We start from the raw sequence: 17,360 nt of genomic DNA, 5'->3' as shown, positions 1-17,360 counted from the left end.
TGAACATCTTATCAAGATCTGGATTAGTGGTGCTGGAAGAGCACAGCAGTTTCTGGATTAGTGGTGCTGGAAGAGCACAGCAGTTCAGGCAGCATCCAAGGAGCAGCGAAATCGACGTTTCGGGCAAAAGCCCTTCATCAGGAATAAAGGCAGTGAGCCTGAAGCGTGGAGAGATAAGCTAGAGGAGAGTGGGGGTGGGGAGAAAGTAGCATAGAGTACAATGGGTGAGTGGGGGAGGAGATGAAGGTGATAGGTCAGGGAGGAGAGGGTGGAGTGGATAGGTCCAACAAGTGAACGAGGTGTTCTAGAAAAATAAGGAATTTGGCACTACGTTAAACTGCTGAATGAGTTATTGTAGATATGATGGACTGAACAACCTCCTATGACAATGTAACACTTCGGTGATTCTGTAAATTGTTCAACATCTTTCTCTCTCAGGCCACTCTCTCCCTTCCTAAATTTTGGATGCAGAGGTTTGCATTGGGAAATCTACTAATGGCTCAAATATTGATGTTGGGAAACAAAGACTCCGCAAGGTAATAGTCACTAATGTTCCTGATAATATTAGAGCAGCACACAGCTAAAAGGACAGCACAATCAGGAATAGTTTTGAGATTATCCACTGAATCCTCTTATTAAACCTCCAAACTTATTTCAATATACAGCTCAGAACCACCTAACCCTTTATATGCCCAACACTTTAGGGTATGAAAGTTCTTCAAGGTGACCTTGGTAAATTAGTTGCACCATAAAATGACATCACTACCATTTGAACATTAGTTTGAAGCTAAATTTATTTTAGAACTGAGACATTTGAAAAGCAAACTCAGCAGTGAACTGATGAACCTATTTCAGTCAAGGTTCCATTCCTATACCAAGCCAGTACTTCCGGTGATGGAAACAAAACACAAGTATAAAGGGATAATATCCTTATGTTTTCCAATGTTAGTGAAAAGGTCAGTGCAAGTACAAATGGAAACCCACTGCTTTTTCTGTGACCACTTCACAGCCAGGAAAACAAATCTCAATATTTCATAACTGGCAACACAATCAAAGATGCAGGTGTACTTGGTACTTTGCTACCATCTACTGGCTTTATAAAGATTTACTAAAATACTGGAAAGTTGCCAGATCAGGCCAAATGTCTCCAGTTCTTCTGGCACACTCTTGCTAGAAGTCCAGTCAGTAGTGTGGAACGTTAAATAATACAATTGCTGTCAAGCTGAATTCCATGATTACACATTGAACAGGGAACTCTGAGGAAATGTGTTTCATTGCACATGTGCCTACGTGCAACAGTGCTGCTTTATAATAATAGTCATACTGACCCCTGACAGACCGATTTTCCTTCTCCAAGGTTTGAATTCTCTCCTTTGCTTCCATCACACTGATTGCACCATCTTGCTTGACTTGAGCGAGCTGAATCTGCATCTTCTTTACAATTTTTTTGTGCTTCTGTTTCTTGATTAAAATTAAAACTCAAAGTCAAATAATAAGGTAAATAAACAGTGTAATACTTATTCAACAATTCACACTTACTACAATTATATACTTGAAGTGACAGGGGTTATGCAAGCAAATATATCAACAATTTTGTATACAATAGGTCCCACAAGCAACACATGGAATGATTAATTAATCTGGTTTTATGGTTCAGGTTGAGAGTATTCATAAAGATGCTAGAAGAACTCACTGGAAATCTTTCAAGAGTGCCATAAACGTTTTAATGCTCAACAGAGTTTCCAGACAGGATTAACATTTGGCATCTTCAGCAATGTGACCCACTCTCAGTACCACTTGACATTAATATCCTGAGGATAGTTTTAACATTATCTGAACAATCAGACCAGATTCTCTACAGAATGGAAACAAGCCCTTCAGCCCAACAAGTCCTCCGAAGAGTAACCCACCCAGACCCATTTCCCTACCCTATATTTACCTGACTAATGTGCCTAACACTACAGGCAATTTCCCATGGCCAATTCACCTGACCTGCACATCTTTGGATTGTGGGAGGAAACCGGAGCACCCAGAGGAAACCCATGCAGACACGGAGAGAATGTGCAAACTCCGCACAGTCGCTTGAGATGGGAATCAAACCCAGGTCCCCAGTGATGTGAGGCAGCATGGCTAACCACTGAGCCACCGTGCTGCCCCAGATCACTGGGTCAAAATCCTGGAATTCCCTCCCAAAGGGTATTGTGGAGCAACCTACAGCACATAGATTGCAGCAGTTCAGGAAGGCAGCTCACCACCACCTTCTCAAGGGGCAACTAGGGAAGGGCAGTAGAAATGTTGGCCCAGCCAGCAATGTCCATGTCCCACAAGTGAATAAAAAGGTCAGATAGTTCAGTGCTAATTTGAGTCAGCACCCAACCATATTTTCTGTTGAAAGCAATGGACAGTAAGATTGTGCAGTGTCTAAAATAGGTGACAACTGAACATGTCAGTTTCCAAGTGGCTGATTGGAACAAGCCCTATGTAGTGTGTCCTGAGTCACCCTACTGTGATATGACCAACTCAGCTGGAAAGTCGGTAAGTACATTTTATTCTTATTCTCCTTAAAGTTTTCAATGTATTCAAATATTGGAAAGAATGTTAAGCCATTTAAATCTGAGGAGCACAAAGGAAATTCATTATTCAAAGCTTAACACTGTCATGCCAAAGAAAAAGAGAAACATTGTGAAGTAACTTCCCAACATGGAAAACCAATATGGGATCCAAATTTGTTATTGCCTTAAACCAGCAATAATACCAGCAGAATGCAGCAATGATGCTCTAAAACAGTGATGTCTAAGCTGAATTGCTTCTGCTCAATTCTCAGTGCCATCCTAACTGCTAAATGGTAGCTGGTAGACATGTGTTAGGACCTCATCAAGTCATATTGTGTTTACAGATACAAGTCAAAAGGTCCAACTGATCTCGGCCATTGTTTCTGCTCCACATGAGCCTTCCCTCATCGTTCATCATTTCATCCCAATAACATTTCCTTCTGTTCCTTTATCTGTCTCATATACTGACCTAACCTTCCCTTACATGCGTTGATGCTGTTCACCTCAACTATTCCTGGAGACTGCAAGCTCCCCATTCTCTGGATGAGAAACTTTCTCAAAGATTTCCTTTTGGATTTATTAATAATCGCTTGCATTTATGGCTTCTAGTTTTGGATTCTTCTATCATGTGAAGGCATTTATTTCATTTCAACTCTATCAAACCATTTATTATGCAATCATATCAGCCTATTCTTTTCGAGAGAAATTAGACTTTTCTGATAGTTATAACTTCTCACTTCTGGAATCACCCCGAAAAATCTTTGCTGCATCTTCTTCCACTGTTTAATGTCCTTTTTATAATCTAACAACCAGAAACATGAAAGAACCAACTGTAATCTAACTCCGCAGAGTGTTCATTTTTCAAGGCATGGCACATAAAAGTGGCTCAGTGGTTAGCACTGCTGCCTCACAGCGTCAGGGATCTGGGTTCCATTCCAGCCTCAGGCGACTGTCTGTATGGAGTTTGCACATTTTTCCTGTGTCTGGGTTTCCTCCGGGTGCTCCGGCTTCCTCCCACAATCAAAAGATGTGCACATCAGGTGAATTGGCCATGCCAAATTGCCCATAGTGTTCAGGGATGTGCAGGTGAGGTGGATTAGTCATGGGTAAATGTAGAGTAATGGGGTAGGGGAATGGGTCTGGCTGGATACTCTTTTGAGGGTCGGTGTGGACTTGTTGGGCCGAATGGCCTGTTTCCACACTATAGGGATTCTATAAAGTAGTGGAAGGTTTCTTAGCAATAAAGTGAGACCCTTTAGATTGTTGTGTCATCATAGTCTGACCAGAGCATAGGGACTGCTCTCTTATTACAAAGAAGTGACTGGTGGTGATTTAACCTGAGGGCCACCAGAGGCTTAGGCAAGGGGAGAGGTTGAGAAGAAGAGCCCTTCATGGTAACCTCAAACTAGTGATGGGAATTGAACCTACACTACTGGCATCACACTGCTCTGCAAACCAACAATCCAGCTGACTGAGCTAAACCGATTCCCCCCTTTAGATTGACAATCCTGTACTTCTTGATTGACCTCAAAGACAATACTTGCCGAACTGATTCATTAGGTTCACTGGGATGATCCCAGGCATGGAGGGACTGTCTCATGAACAAAGGTTAAACAGGCATGAGCCCTGTCGATTCTCCTGCTCCTTGGATGCTGCCTGACCTGCTGTGCTTTTCCAGCAACACATTTTCAGCTCTGATCTCCAGCATCTGCAGTCCTCGCTTTCTCCACACAGGAGGTAAAAACAATGACTGCAGATGCTGGAAACCAGATTCTGGATTAGTGGTGCTGGAAGAGCACAGCAGTTCAGGCAGTGTCTGAGGAGCAGTAAAATCGATGTTTCGGGCAAAAGCCCTTCATCAGGAATAAAGGCAGAGAGCCTGAAACGTGGAGAGATAAGCTAGAGGAGGGTGGGGGTGGGGAGAGAGTAGCATAGAGTAAGAGCTTCAGGGCAGAGGAAATGACCTGGGAGTTGCAGTGGGAGAGGGACTCCCTGAGATTCTTGTAGAGAGAGGAGGAAAACTTCTTCAAGGCAGGCATTCTTGCAAGACGATTCGCAGTAGGGTTAAAATCAACAAGGTAAAAACAATGACTGCAGATTCTGGAAACCAGAGTCTAGATTAGAGTGGTGCTGGAAGAGCACAGCAGTTCAAGCAGCATCTGAGGTGCAGTAAAATTGACGTTTTGGGCAAAAGCCCTTCATCAGGAATAAAGGCAGAGAGCCAGGAGGCAGCTCCTATAGAAGAACTAAATCAAGAGACAAAAAGGGAGGAAGAACCCACAGGGAAGAGTGTGACTTCATTCATAACTTAATACCTTCAAGACAGATTGCTGTCTTTTAACACACTTCAAACATCATAATTCCTTCAGTAACATAACATTAGTGGCAGACAACAGATTCAAATGTTTTTTAATGGAGACAGTAATTTTAACCTCATGATTTGGATATAATTAACTGCAAGGATTAATACAATGGAATATATCATTATATACAATGGAATATATTATTATATACAATGGAATATATTATTTTGTATTGAAATACATTCATTTGGTTTGTAAACCTGCCCAATCAAGTTAAACGTTAAATTATTTAAAGTGACTGTAATGGTAAGATACTTACTGATTGTATTAATTGTTCTTTCACACATTTATTCTCTGCCTCTAACCTCTGGATATACTATAAAAGGAGAAAAAAAAATCAGTTTTAAACAAGGTAGCACCCCTCCAAGAAATACAGCCTGAAACTTGCAGCATGCAATATTATCTTTTCCACGTGTTTTGTATCTTCGAGAAGAAGGGCTTATGCCCGAAACGTCGATCTCCTGCTCCTTGGATGCTGCCTGACCTGCTGCGCTTTTCCAGCAACACATTTTCAGCACGTTTGTATCTACTTGCTCAGTCTAATATTTTTAGCAAGGCATGATGCGGAGTTTGCTGGTGTCGGACTGGGGTGGTGAAAGTTAGAACGCACAGGACACCAGATTATAGTCTATCAGACTGATTTGAAATCACAAGTTTTTGGAGCACTGCTCCTTCGTCAGGTGAAGTGACTTCTGAGTTCTGTGACTTCTGACTTCATGGAGGCAGTAACAGGTCTACTTTAGACAGCTTGACACCACTCTTAAAACAGCAACCAAAGAAATCTGATGTGAATGATATCTGTTACTAACATCACATATTTTCCATGCTCATTTGTCTGGTGGACGTTCTGATTATTTCTGTAATTTAAACACTATATTAGCCTTTTTGTATGCTACACTTTTTTACACTGGAGGAGGGATTACTGAACTGCTGCAATAAACAGCAAGTCCCCCCCATACACTGTAGCTCACAATCATGATAACAAACTGAGATGGGGTGCCTGCAGTGTAAACTTCCAAAGCAGCAGGTAGATCATGATGGTTTATGCTTGTGTTGATTATGATAAGACATTGGTCAGCAGATAGTGTATCATTCCTGAAAGGTCGATTTTCCTGCTCCTCTGATGCTGCCTGACCTGCTCTGTTTTTCCAGACACTGTATCATGCTTGGGTATCCATCAATTTCTCTTGTGGCTGTGTCGGTGTGTGGCCATCCAGCAACATACCATGCAAGGAACATACCAGATGTACAGAAGTAGTGTTCTGTTTAAGATGTGCTTGAACGTGGCCACACATCAATCCTAAAGGGACCACAAAGTGCAACCAATTGTTAAACATAGCAAACACAAATTAGAAGGAACATCGGTCCATTGTGCAGATGGAGTTGGTCGTTGCTTCCATGATTGTCCATGCTTCCAAGATCTACACAGAATCTTGTGCCATGTCAGTGCTGAATTCTGCCGTGTTTCTTAACAGCAACAGCAGGTTTTCTGCAGATTCACCAATGCACCAGGCATTTCTTTCAGATGTAACATTCAGCTTCTCCTGTTGGCATCCTCAATGAAGTGCTCCTTTGAGTTTTTGCTGCAGAACTCATCTGCAATTTTTGCCATTTGATGAACTAGCACTTGTACTATCCTTCTCCCCTGTGCCTGGCATCACATTTTGTACAGATTCCACCCAGAAGCTATTCCCTAAATTATGTGCTGTTTCATTTTCTGAGCAGATGCCTGATGGTACTTCTTCTTCGTTACTGTTGTCATGCTGTTACTCCATAGCCTGGCAAGTTAGTGTCTGAAAGAAGAAAGCACAAAGGTGATGTTCTGATGTGTATAGGGAGTAACTAACAGATTGACACTGACACGTCTGATAGCATATAAATCCAAAAATGGTCTGGGATGAGGGGGTGACAGAATAAGAGGAGAATTCAATATGATCAAACTGTCACCTTTCATAGGTTCCACTCTTTTATTGGTGACATAGCCTCAGCAATAGCCAGAGAGTTTATGAACTGCTATCTCCACTGAGCTAAAAACAATGACTGCAGATGCTGGAAACCAGATTCTGGATTAGTGGTGCTGGAAGAGCACAGCAGTTTAGGTAGCATCCAAGTAGCTTCAAAGGGCTTTTGCCCGAAACGTCGATTTCAAAGCTACTTGGATGCTGCCTGAACTGCTGTGCTCTTCCAGCACCACTAATCCAGTATCTCCACTGAGCTCCTACTGTGTACACTAATGAGCATACCTTGCTGTACCTGAGAGAATGCATTGCATCAGTGACAGACACACAATCAGTTTGGATGTTATGGCTGCCTGAGTTGAAAAATTAGGTTAAAATTGGCAGAATGTAAAAATTATGAGACATGGGTTTGACAATACCAGCAATATTAAGTGTTTGAGGGTGTGACAGAACATTTGACTGTTCGGTATGATTTGGTTTGGTTTGGTTTATTGTTATCACATGTACCTAAGTACAGTGAAAAGTTCTGTTCTGTGAGGAGTACAGACAGATCATAACAAACAAGAGCATACAGATCATAGGGTGTTTTGACAAAGTAAGTCACACAAGGTTACAGCTACACAGGAGGGGCACCAAGCAAGACCAACATTATTTGAAGTTAGAGAGATCCATTCTGCAGTTTAATTAAAGCAGGGAAGAAGCTGTTCCTGAACCCGTTGTCACGTGTGTTTAAGCTTCTGTATCTTCTGCCTGATGGAAGAGCTTGGAAGAAAGTATAACTGGGCTGGGGATTGATAGAGAGTGTAGGTAAATCACTAATAGGGATGTGATGAGTTGAGATGTGCTCTGATGCGGTTTCTGGAACCTGCCATTTGAAGATACTGTCATCAACATTGACCACTTGTGTTGTGCCAATGAATTTCCTGCAACAATGCTTCCATGTTCTTAAATCTTGACTCCTGGCATTGACCCTTATGGTTAATTGCTCCCAGTACTTTTGAACAAGAACCTAGCAGACCTTCTAGTCCACTGTAGCTACACGACTTCTCTTTGACCTTCCAACTCCTCCAGGAAGGGTCATTTGCAGCATCTGAAAACAGCGCTGACCCTCAATCAGCATGACACAGCTCCTGACTGCCAGCACCTGCTCCAAGTACAATGCAGTCATTCCTCACCACAGGTGCAGACTGTGGTGGTGCTAACTAATCATGGTATTGGACCCCTGTTGAAATATCCACCCAGTCAACAGTTAGAACCGGGTTGATCACTGGGATCATTTCAAACATCAAGCAGCACAAAGTTGGCATGCAACCTGCATTACATTACAACAAATGCAGTGTCTGTAGGGATTATCAAATTTATCACTGGAGTCTCTTGTATATGGGTCAGTTCCTCTTATTTTGAATAGCTTGCTGGGCTCTGCCATGGGCTGTAGACAGCTGATCTTTAGAAATAATATTTCTGTAAGAATGGGAAATTACAGGCCAATTGACTAAATGAATTCCAGACAAGCTAATGGAAGAGATGATTACACATCGAGAACATACTTCTAGCTCCCCCATCTGGTGAATGAGACATCTGGCAATGCCTGCCTCCCTGCAATGTGGGGTCTACAAGAGCATTCCTGGTTTCTAACCAAGGCAAACATTTAAATTGTTTGTTGTGCTCTACTAGGTGATCCCTTTAATATTGAGGTTTTTTTAAATCAGCTTACAGAATTATGAAATCGTACAGTACAGATTCTTCATCTCATTGAGTCTGGACCATCAAACATACTGTTATCTACACTCAGTGATTGCAAAGCCATTGAATGTCAAGGGACAGTGGTTAGATTCTCTTTTTGGAGAGGCCCATTGCTGGCATTTGTGTGGCATGAATGTTACTTGCCACTTGACAATCCTAGCCTGAATATTGTCCAGAACTTTCTGCATTTGAACTTGAACTGCTTCACTACCTGAGGGGTTGTGATTGATGCTGAACATTCTGCAATCATCAGTGAACATCCCCACTTTTGACCTTATGATGGAGGGAGGGTCATTGATGAAGCAGCTGAACATGTCTGAGCCGAGGACACTACCCTGAGGAACACCTGCAGCGATGCCCTGGAGCTGAGGTGACTGACCTCCAACAACCACAGCCATTTTTCTATATGCCAAGTATGACTCTAACCAGTGGAGAGTTTGCCCCTGATACCCATCTATTCCAGTTTTGCCAGGGCTCTTTGATGCCATACTCAGTCAAATGCAGCCTTGATATCAAAGGCTATCACTCTCACCTCCCCTCTGGAATTCAACATGTTTGTCCATGTTTGAACCAAGGTTGTAATGAGGTCAGGAACTGAGTGGCCATAGGAAAACCCAAACTGGGTGTCACTGAACAGGTTATTGCTGAGCAGGTGCTGCTTGATAGCACTGTTGATGATCCCTTCCATCATTTTACTGATGGTTGAGAGTAGATTGATGGGGCAGTAATTGGCCAGGTTGGATTTGTCCTATTTTTGTTTATAGGATATACCTGGGCAATCTTCCACATTGTCAGGTAAATGCCAGTGTTGTAACTGTACTGGAAGAGTTTGGCTAGGGGAGCGGCAATTTCTGGAGCACACGTCTTTAGTATTGTTGCTGGAATGTTGTCAGGGCCCATAGCCTTGGGAATATCCAGTGCCTCCAACCGTTTCTTGTTATCTCGTGCAGTGACTCGAATTAGTTGGAGACTGGTATCCACAATGCTGGGGACCACTGGAGGACACCGAGATGGATCTTCCACTCAGCACTTCTGTCTGAAGATAGTTGTAAAGGTTTCAACCTTATCTTTTGAACTGATGTGCTGGGCTCTTCCATCATTGAGGATGGGGATAACTGTGGAGCCTGCTAACCCCTGTTAGTTATTTTAATTGTCCACCACTATGCACGACTGGATATAACAGGACTTCAGAGCTGAGATCTGATCCGTTAGCTCTGCTGTCACTTGATGCTTATGCTGTTTGGTACACAAGTAGTCCTGTTTGGTCGCTTCACCAGGTTGACACCTCATCTTTAGATATACCAGGTGCTGCTCCTGGCATGCCCTCCTGCGCTCTCCATTGAACCCGGTTGATCCTCTGGCTTGATGCTAATGGTACAGTTGGGGATATAGCAGGCCATGAGATTGTGTTGAACTACTGAAAACAACAAATGCTGGAGATCACTGTGGGTTGGACAGCATCCATGGAGAGCGAGAGCAAGCTAAGGTTTTGAGCCTAGATGAGTCTTCATCAGAGCTGATGTGAAGTGTGGAGAGTCAGCATTTATGCTGTCGTGAGGGGGAAGTTGCTGGGGGAGAGGGGCCGCCGACAGTGTAGGTTAGATGGTCGGAATGTGAGAATGGCAGAATAATAGTGTGTCTAACTGCCAGACTGGGAAAGGACAGACAGTCCCACTGGGGCAGGGGGAGGGGAGAGAGGACACGGTGACAAGAATACAACAAGTAAAGCTGAAAGAGGGGGAAGGAATGGGACTGAAGGTAATGAATTCAATATTAAGTCCAGAAGGCGATAAAGTGCCCAGTTTGAAGATGAGATGTTCCTTCAGTTTGTGCTGTGATTCATGTAGCTATTTAAAGGCCTTTTTACTGTTGTAACTGTACCTGCATTTACCATTTCTTCTGGCAGTTCACTCTATCCTTGAACCAAAAACGTGAATTTGCTCACTTTGACAGGAGAAATCAAAAAGCAGCACACCATTTGAATGGAGAGAGATTGTGAAACGTTACAGCTCAGAAGGTTCAGTATATCCTTGTACACGAGTCACAAGGTTGCAGGTACAGCAAGTAATTAGAAAGGCAAACATTTCCTACGAATTAAATATAAATGCAGGGACGTATTGCTACAGAAATACAGGACCTTAGTTAGACAATAGTACTGTATTCAGTCAGAAGCAGGGACAGTTCACAGAATCCTTACACAATGGGAGCAGGCCATCAGACCACTGAGTCTACCCCAGCCCTTTAAAGAGCATCCCCCACCCATACCCACCCCATCCCTCTAACCCTATTTCCGCCTAGCCTGCACATTATAAGCAATTTAGGATGGCTAATCACCTAACCTGCACATCTTTGGACTGTGGGAAGAAACCAGAGTACCCGGGGAAAACTCACACAGATACGGGGATAAGGTGCAAACTCCACACAGACAGTCACCCAAGGGTTGAATTGAACCGGGATCCCTGATGCTATCAGGCAAAAGTGCTAACCGCTGAGCCATTCCTAAGCACTGGACTGACGTCTAGGGAGGAGGAATGATCGAGTATGTTTGGCTTCTACTCATTAGATTCTGAAGAATTAGATGTGAGCTTATTGAAACAGATGTGATTTTGAGGCACCTAACAGGATGGAGGCGAAGTGGATTTTTAAACTTGTAGGGAGACTGGAACTAGAAGACAAAGTATAAACAGCATTGATTTCCTGCTTGAGACTGAGATTAGGAGAATGCTTTTTTCTCTTTGAGAGTTGACTGTCCATGGAATTCTCTCACCCAGACAACAGTAGGGGCTGGGACACTGAATGTGTATGAAAGGCTGAGATAGAATGATTCTTGATCAGTTGGGGAATCGAGGGCTCTGGGGATAGGACGGGAAAGTGGACATAAGGAACATCGGATCAGCCATGATCCCATTGAATGGTGGAGGAGGCTCAAGGGCACGAATGGCCTATTCCTGTCTTATGAAGACAGCTAATGTCTATTTGATTCGAATACAAGTTCTTGCAGGATGTGAAGTATGTGTAAAGGAGCTTACAATATAGTTACCCTATATTGAAGCACAGTGAGTATTCATTCCACTTTCCTCTCTTTAAAAACATTACACCACGGGGATCTAAGATGGCGGCGATCTGAGAAGATCACACTGCAGAGCTTCGCATCACAGCAGAAGCAGGACGGCCCTTTAACCCACCCAACCCAGGTCATCAGGATTTCTTGGGGCATTGGAAAGACTGTGGAGCCCCAAGAAACATTTAAAAATTGCCTTACCTGTATTTTCAGCTGTCCAGAAATGCCTAAAAAGGGAGGAGGGGCATCTGAGGCCGGGCCTGCAGCTCAGCCTGCAGCAGCCTCAGAGCCGATTACTCTCCAGGATCTGGTGAACCAGCTCTCGAAATCTCGCGAGATGTTGGGGAAACAGATTGAAGAGAAGCTGGCTCCAGTCTCTCTCATGCTGCAGACGTATGAGCAGCAGCTGGGAGACCTGGAGAAGAGGACGGATAAGGTGGAGCACAGGGTCACAGTGATGGAAGCTGATGCCAGTTCATTGAAGGAAGAGACCCAAGCCCTGAAGACACAGGTTCGTAATTTGCATCACCAAGTGGATGATCTTGAAAATAGGGTCAGGAGAAAAAACATTCAGATCATTGGCCTGCCTGAGGGTAAGGAAGGTGAGTGGCCTGCGGAATTTGTTGAAGATTGACTGCTAAAATTCCTTGAATTGGAGACTGGTATGAGAGGATTGAAGATCAAGAGGGTTCACTGGGTCGCAGCACGGAGGTCGGGTCTGGGTCAACGCCCTCGTCCTTTCCTGATGCGGTTCCATCATTACCGGGATAAGGAGAGAGTCATGGAGGCTTCCAGACTCCAGGGGAAGGATCCAAAGGCCCTAATTTACGAGGGGTCTAAGATCATGCTTTTTCAGGACTTTTCAACGGCAGTGATCCAGAAACGAAAATCGTATGATGGTGTCAAGAGAAGATTGAAGGAGCTTGGGATTCAATACTCCCTGAGATATCCGGCAGTGCTTCGGATCACCTTAGATGGATCGATGCATCTCTTTGACATATGGGAGAAGGCAAGAGACTTTGTGGACAAACTAACCTAATTTAAATAATTGTAGTTTATATAAATATTGTTGTTTGGGTATATGTTTATCATTCTGTAAAAGAAATGGAGGAAATCCGGTTGGAGCTTTGTTTTACCCCTTTTTTTTCCTCTATTGATAATAATTTGGTTCAAACTATGTCTGGCGGTGGTTAAGATGTACATTTTAAATTTCTAAGTTAGGATATACCAAAGGATGGGTAGGGTATTTATTCCCCTTTTTTATGAAATTTTAAAAAAAATTCATATTGATATTCTATGGGGTGTTTATTCTCTTTAGCTTGTGCTTGCGATGCGGCTTAGCTGGGAGAAGTGAAGGTGGTTGAGATGGTTAGATGCCTATTTATGGGCAGTTTGGGATGGGTAGTTGCCCCCTCCAGGCAGGGATTGAGTTCCCCTACTCAGCGCTATTGGCGCTTTATATATTGGTTTGCTTTCTGGTTTTTGTTTTTTATTTTTAATAATTTTGTATGTTTGTTAAATGTAGTGGTTTTAGTTTATGTAGTTTTTATATTTGATGGACCATGCGACACTAAGGCTCAGCAATTTGTGGTTCAGGTTCCTCCTCTCTGGAATTTAAATGTAATTGCAGAAGATTATGGCTAATGATTTGATTAAATGGTGCACCTGGAATATCAAGGGAAGTCACTCACCAATTAAGAGGAAGAAGGTACTCTTGAGTCTTAGAAAGGAGAAGGTGGATATTGCTTTGTTACAGGAGACACATTTGGATGACAAGGAGCATCTGAAATTACAGCAGAATGGCTTTGACTGAATTTATTTTTCATAATTTAATACCAGAAGGAGGAGAGTGGCTATATTGGTAAGGAAAAATCTCTCATTTAAATTGTTGGAATGTGTTAAAGACACATATGGGAGGATTGTAATTCTTAAAGCCTTGATAAATGGGGAAGAATCTGGCATTTTAAATGTTTATTGTCCCCCAGCTCATCTTCTTAAATTCTTGGTCGATTATTTTTCTAAACTGATAAGTCTCAAGTCTAGGGGGAGATTTTAACTGCCTCATGGACCCAACAGTAGACAGGTTGCCTAAAGGTCCCTCAATACCCTCTGCACAAACTAAATAGTTATTGGGTTTGTGTGGTGAATTAGGGTTGGTGGACGTCTGGAGGTGTCTCCACCCTCCAGGTAGGGATTTCACATTTTTCTCTAATCCGCATAGATGTCACATGAGGATTGATTTTTTTTCTGACCCCTGCGGTAACCCTGGATCTGGTGGCATCCTGTACGATTGGGAATATTGCCATCTCTGATCATGCTCCAGTGTACCTCATGGTTAAAATTAAGGATGTTACAGTGGATTCAAGGTACTGGCGAATGGACCCCTTTATTCTCATGGACAGCAAGTTTGTGGAGTATTTCTCTAGGGAATTTCGGGCATTCCTAGACATCAACATAGGCTCGGTTGATAGCTCATCTGTTCTCTGGGAAACTGCCAAAGCTTATGCCAGAGGGTTAGTTATTTCATATTCCACCAGCAGGAAGCGGCAGAAGGGTGAGCAGCAACGTCTCCTTGAAGCACGGTTGAAGGCAGCTGAGAAGACCTATTTTGACAGACCCTAATTGGTCAAACTACAGAGGATTACGGCACTGCGGTCTACACTAAATTCCGTGCTCACGCAGACGGCAAACGAGCTGGCTTTTGCAAAGCAAAGGTTATACGAGCTTGGTGACAAGCCAGGCAAATACTTAGCATACCTTGCCAGAAAGAGAAGTGCCCCACAAACCATTACAGCGATTAGGGAAGGGTCTGGGAACCTAACATGTGATTCTAAAATGACTAATGTGGCATTCCAGAGATTCTACTCTAAGTTATATCAGTCTGAGAATTGTGAGGAGGGGCAGGCCAAAATGGAATCCTTTTTGAGACATCTGAAGCTCCCAGGTGTGACTCCCAAACAACAGTCCTTTCTCAATGCCCCATTATCAGAGCAAGAAGTGCAGGAAGCTGTGAGGCAACTTCAGAGTGGAAAGGCGCCCGGTCCTGATGGACTTCCCAGTGAATTATATAAGGAATTTATAAGTATACTGTCAGGCCCGATGCTGAATATGTTTAATGATTCATACAGTCATGTTTGTCTCCCACCATCTCTGAGAGAGGCCAATATTTCACTTATCCTTAAAAAAGGGAAGGATCCGGAAGACTGTGCTTCTGTACCATTTTTGTACTGTTTTGAATTGCATTGTTTTGTATTTGTTGTAATATTTAAAAATCTATTTTTTCTTAATAAAAATATATTATTAAAAAAATTACACCACAAGTTGCTGATTGATTATTTTTAAAAATGCAGTTAGATGTTTCTGTAAACATAGTTTCCAAATTTCTCAAGATGAAATACAACTTAAAAATACTAAGAAAGCAGTTTTCCACATCATGAAGGCTTACCTGTGTCTTCACCATTTCCTTTCTTCAAACTGACGTGAATGTAAAAGTCAGTATGTTAACTCCATCCCTTTCCTGGCATGAGCATCACCTCATGTCAGAAATCAATTTCTTCAAACCTTCAATTCTTAAATCAGAGGTTTAAAAGGGACAAAGGGTCTTGATATTGAGGTCTACACTCACCCCTCCAAAAAAATACTATGCAACCCTAAGTAATTTCTACAACACTTGTGTGAAATAGTGGGCTGTTCTTACTCACAACTGAACAGATGTGCTGTATTTGTTTCTGAATTGGTACAATACAAATATTGTTGAATACAAGCTAAAACTATAACTGGCATATCTCACAGGGTAAATTAATGCTAGCAGTGATTTATGTTATATTTCAACACATGTATTCAGGTGATGGTTGGTTTCCAGTACTTTCAAGATGAGTGGAAAATAAATGGAATTTTAAACAATACTTGGCAATTAAACAGAGCAACACAATTCCAGCTCTCACTGAGCAGACAAGGTCACTGATTGAATCGGACCTGAAACGTTAGCTGGATCTCTCTCTCTCTCCATGGATGTTGCTTGACCCGCTGTGATCTCCAGCATTTGTTGTTTTCAGTACAAGGTCACTGACTTTGCAGCTAACATTCTAGACTCAACTACTGACGAGTGCTAGTTTTCAGGGACATGAGCTTGGATTACACATTGACTTGGTAGAATGCTTTACAGAATTTCATGTGTTCAATGCATTGTTAATGCTCAATTATACAGTTGTGTACATTTTGTTCACTGTAACATAGTTAAAAATTAATTTTGTAGTGGAGTGAAATAAAATGTAAAAGGGACAAAGCCAACTGAGCAACCTTTCAAAAGGGAGCAAAGCCAATTCTTCAATGACTTCATCTTGCAAACACTTGCAGAGACTAGCCCAAACTTCATGTTATTAATGTATAAGATGCCAATAAATTCCATAATGCCAAAAGGCTTTCTCTGTGCACTCTATATAATGAAATCATAAATAGGTTTACTTTCAAGATTCTGAAAGTAATCTTCACCCAATAACTTCATTTCATACTCAATAATTGTTTTAATTTAACCATTTACATTTATACATTGCAATAAAAGTTTTCATTTGTTATAAAGTTTATATTTTCATCTTGCAGACTAAAATGCATGCTTTGTCACATTTGGAAAGGTCACTGTGAGATGTGAATTCAAAACATTTGAGGCAATGTTCCAATGAACCAATTTAGTGGATCAGAGAATGGGAGGATATGGGTTTGAGGATTTCAACATTGCAAGATTCCATTATTAACTGAGGTAAGACCATAAGAAACAGGAACAGGAGGAGGCCATTCAGTCCCTCGAACCTACTCCACCATTCAATAGGATCATGGCTGATCCAACATTCCTTACATCCACTTTCCCCGTAACTCTTGATGACGGATAGATTTTTTTGAGAGGATAAATTTTCTGATCATGAATGGGGAACGTGAACATGATCAGTTCCATGCCCTCAATAGAAATTATATTTATGAGGATGAGCCTTTGATTGATGTAGAAATGGAGTTACAATTAGCAGCTGCAGAGCAAGGATAGAGATAGAATATTTAGAGTGTAATCCTAATAACAACAAATATGTAAAGGCCCATCAGATGGACTTCTAACCACAGTACTGTTGGATACTTGTCAGTGAGGGGACATATAACTGTTAATGTCAAAGAGATAATGTTGGCCAGAAGGACAGCAATGCCTTACCTGGCTCTACTTTGTTCTTGAAGGAGAAAGGGGAACTGTGCAGAAGAGGGCCCAAGTGGAGAAGGTTATAATTCCTATTAGTCAATTGAGCAATGGAAATAGCCAGGAACACTCACTGGGAGGAAGTCAGCCTGGTGAACTGGACAGTCAGGATGTAGGTGGCGATCAGAGCACTGTCCCTAATGAGTGGGAGCGGGCATCCACCCTGTCTCACCGAATGCCAAGCCAAGCATTGGTTTCCCATTGGGTAGCCTCAGCAATGTGTAGATTTCTGCTCTCCAAGTCGAGCTGTCATGATCTCTTCATAAATTTCTGGGAGGTGTATCCATCCATGTGTAGAGACTCTCATTGTCCCAAGCTGCAGTCCAGGAGCAACAGCAAGGAACAGAAAAAGCACTACCACACCTCACAGGTGCACCATTGAATATTCCATATCATCCAGATGAGACTTTGTGTGTGTGGTAAATGGGGTGCTCCTGGGTGATAAAC

At 42.4% G+C, this 17,360-nt stretch overlaps 1 protein-coding gene across 1 annotated transcript in view; it reads right to left on the bottom strand.

Annotated features, from left to right (window-relative positions):
• LOC140493578 (coiled-coil domain-containing protein 192-like) overlaps positions 1-17,360 on the bottom strand; it is a 70,489-nt gene that overhangs the window by 14,205 nt on the left and 38,924 nt on the right. Inside the window, exons 5-6 of the mRNA XM_072592159.1 lie at positions 5,175-5,231; positions 1,329-1,461 (exon numbers count right to left, since the gene is read on the bottom strand). Coding sequence (XP_072448260.1) covers positions 1,329-1,461; positions 5,175-5,231 — 190 coding nt within the window. The remainder of the gene's footprint in view (positions 1-1,328; positions 1,462-5,174; positions 5,232-17,360) is intronic.

The sequence above is a fragment of the Chiloscyllium punctatum genome, chromosome 2, assembly GCF_047496795.1.
Source record: "Chiloscyllium punctatum isolate Juve2018m chromosome 2, sChiPun1.3, whole genome shotgun sequence".
NCBI classification, from domain to species: domain Eukaryota; kingdom Metazoa; phylum Chordata; class Chondrichthyes; order Orectolobiformes; family Hemiscylliidae; genus Chiloscyllium; species Chiloscyllium punctatum.
The sequence above is the reverse complement of the archived record's forward strand: the minus strand, read 5'-3'. Positions and strand labels throughout refer to the sequence as shown.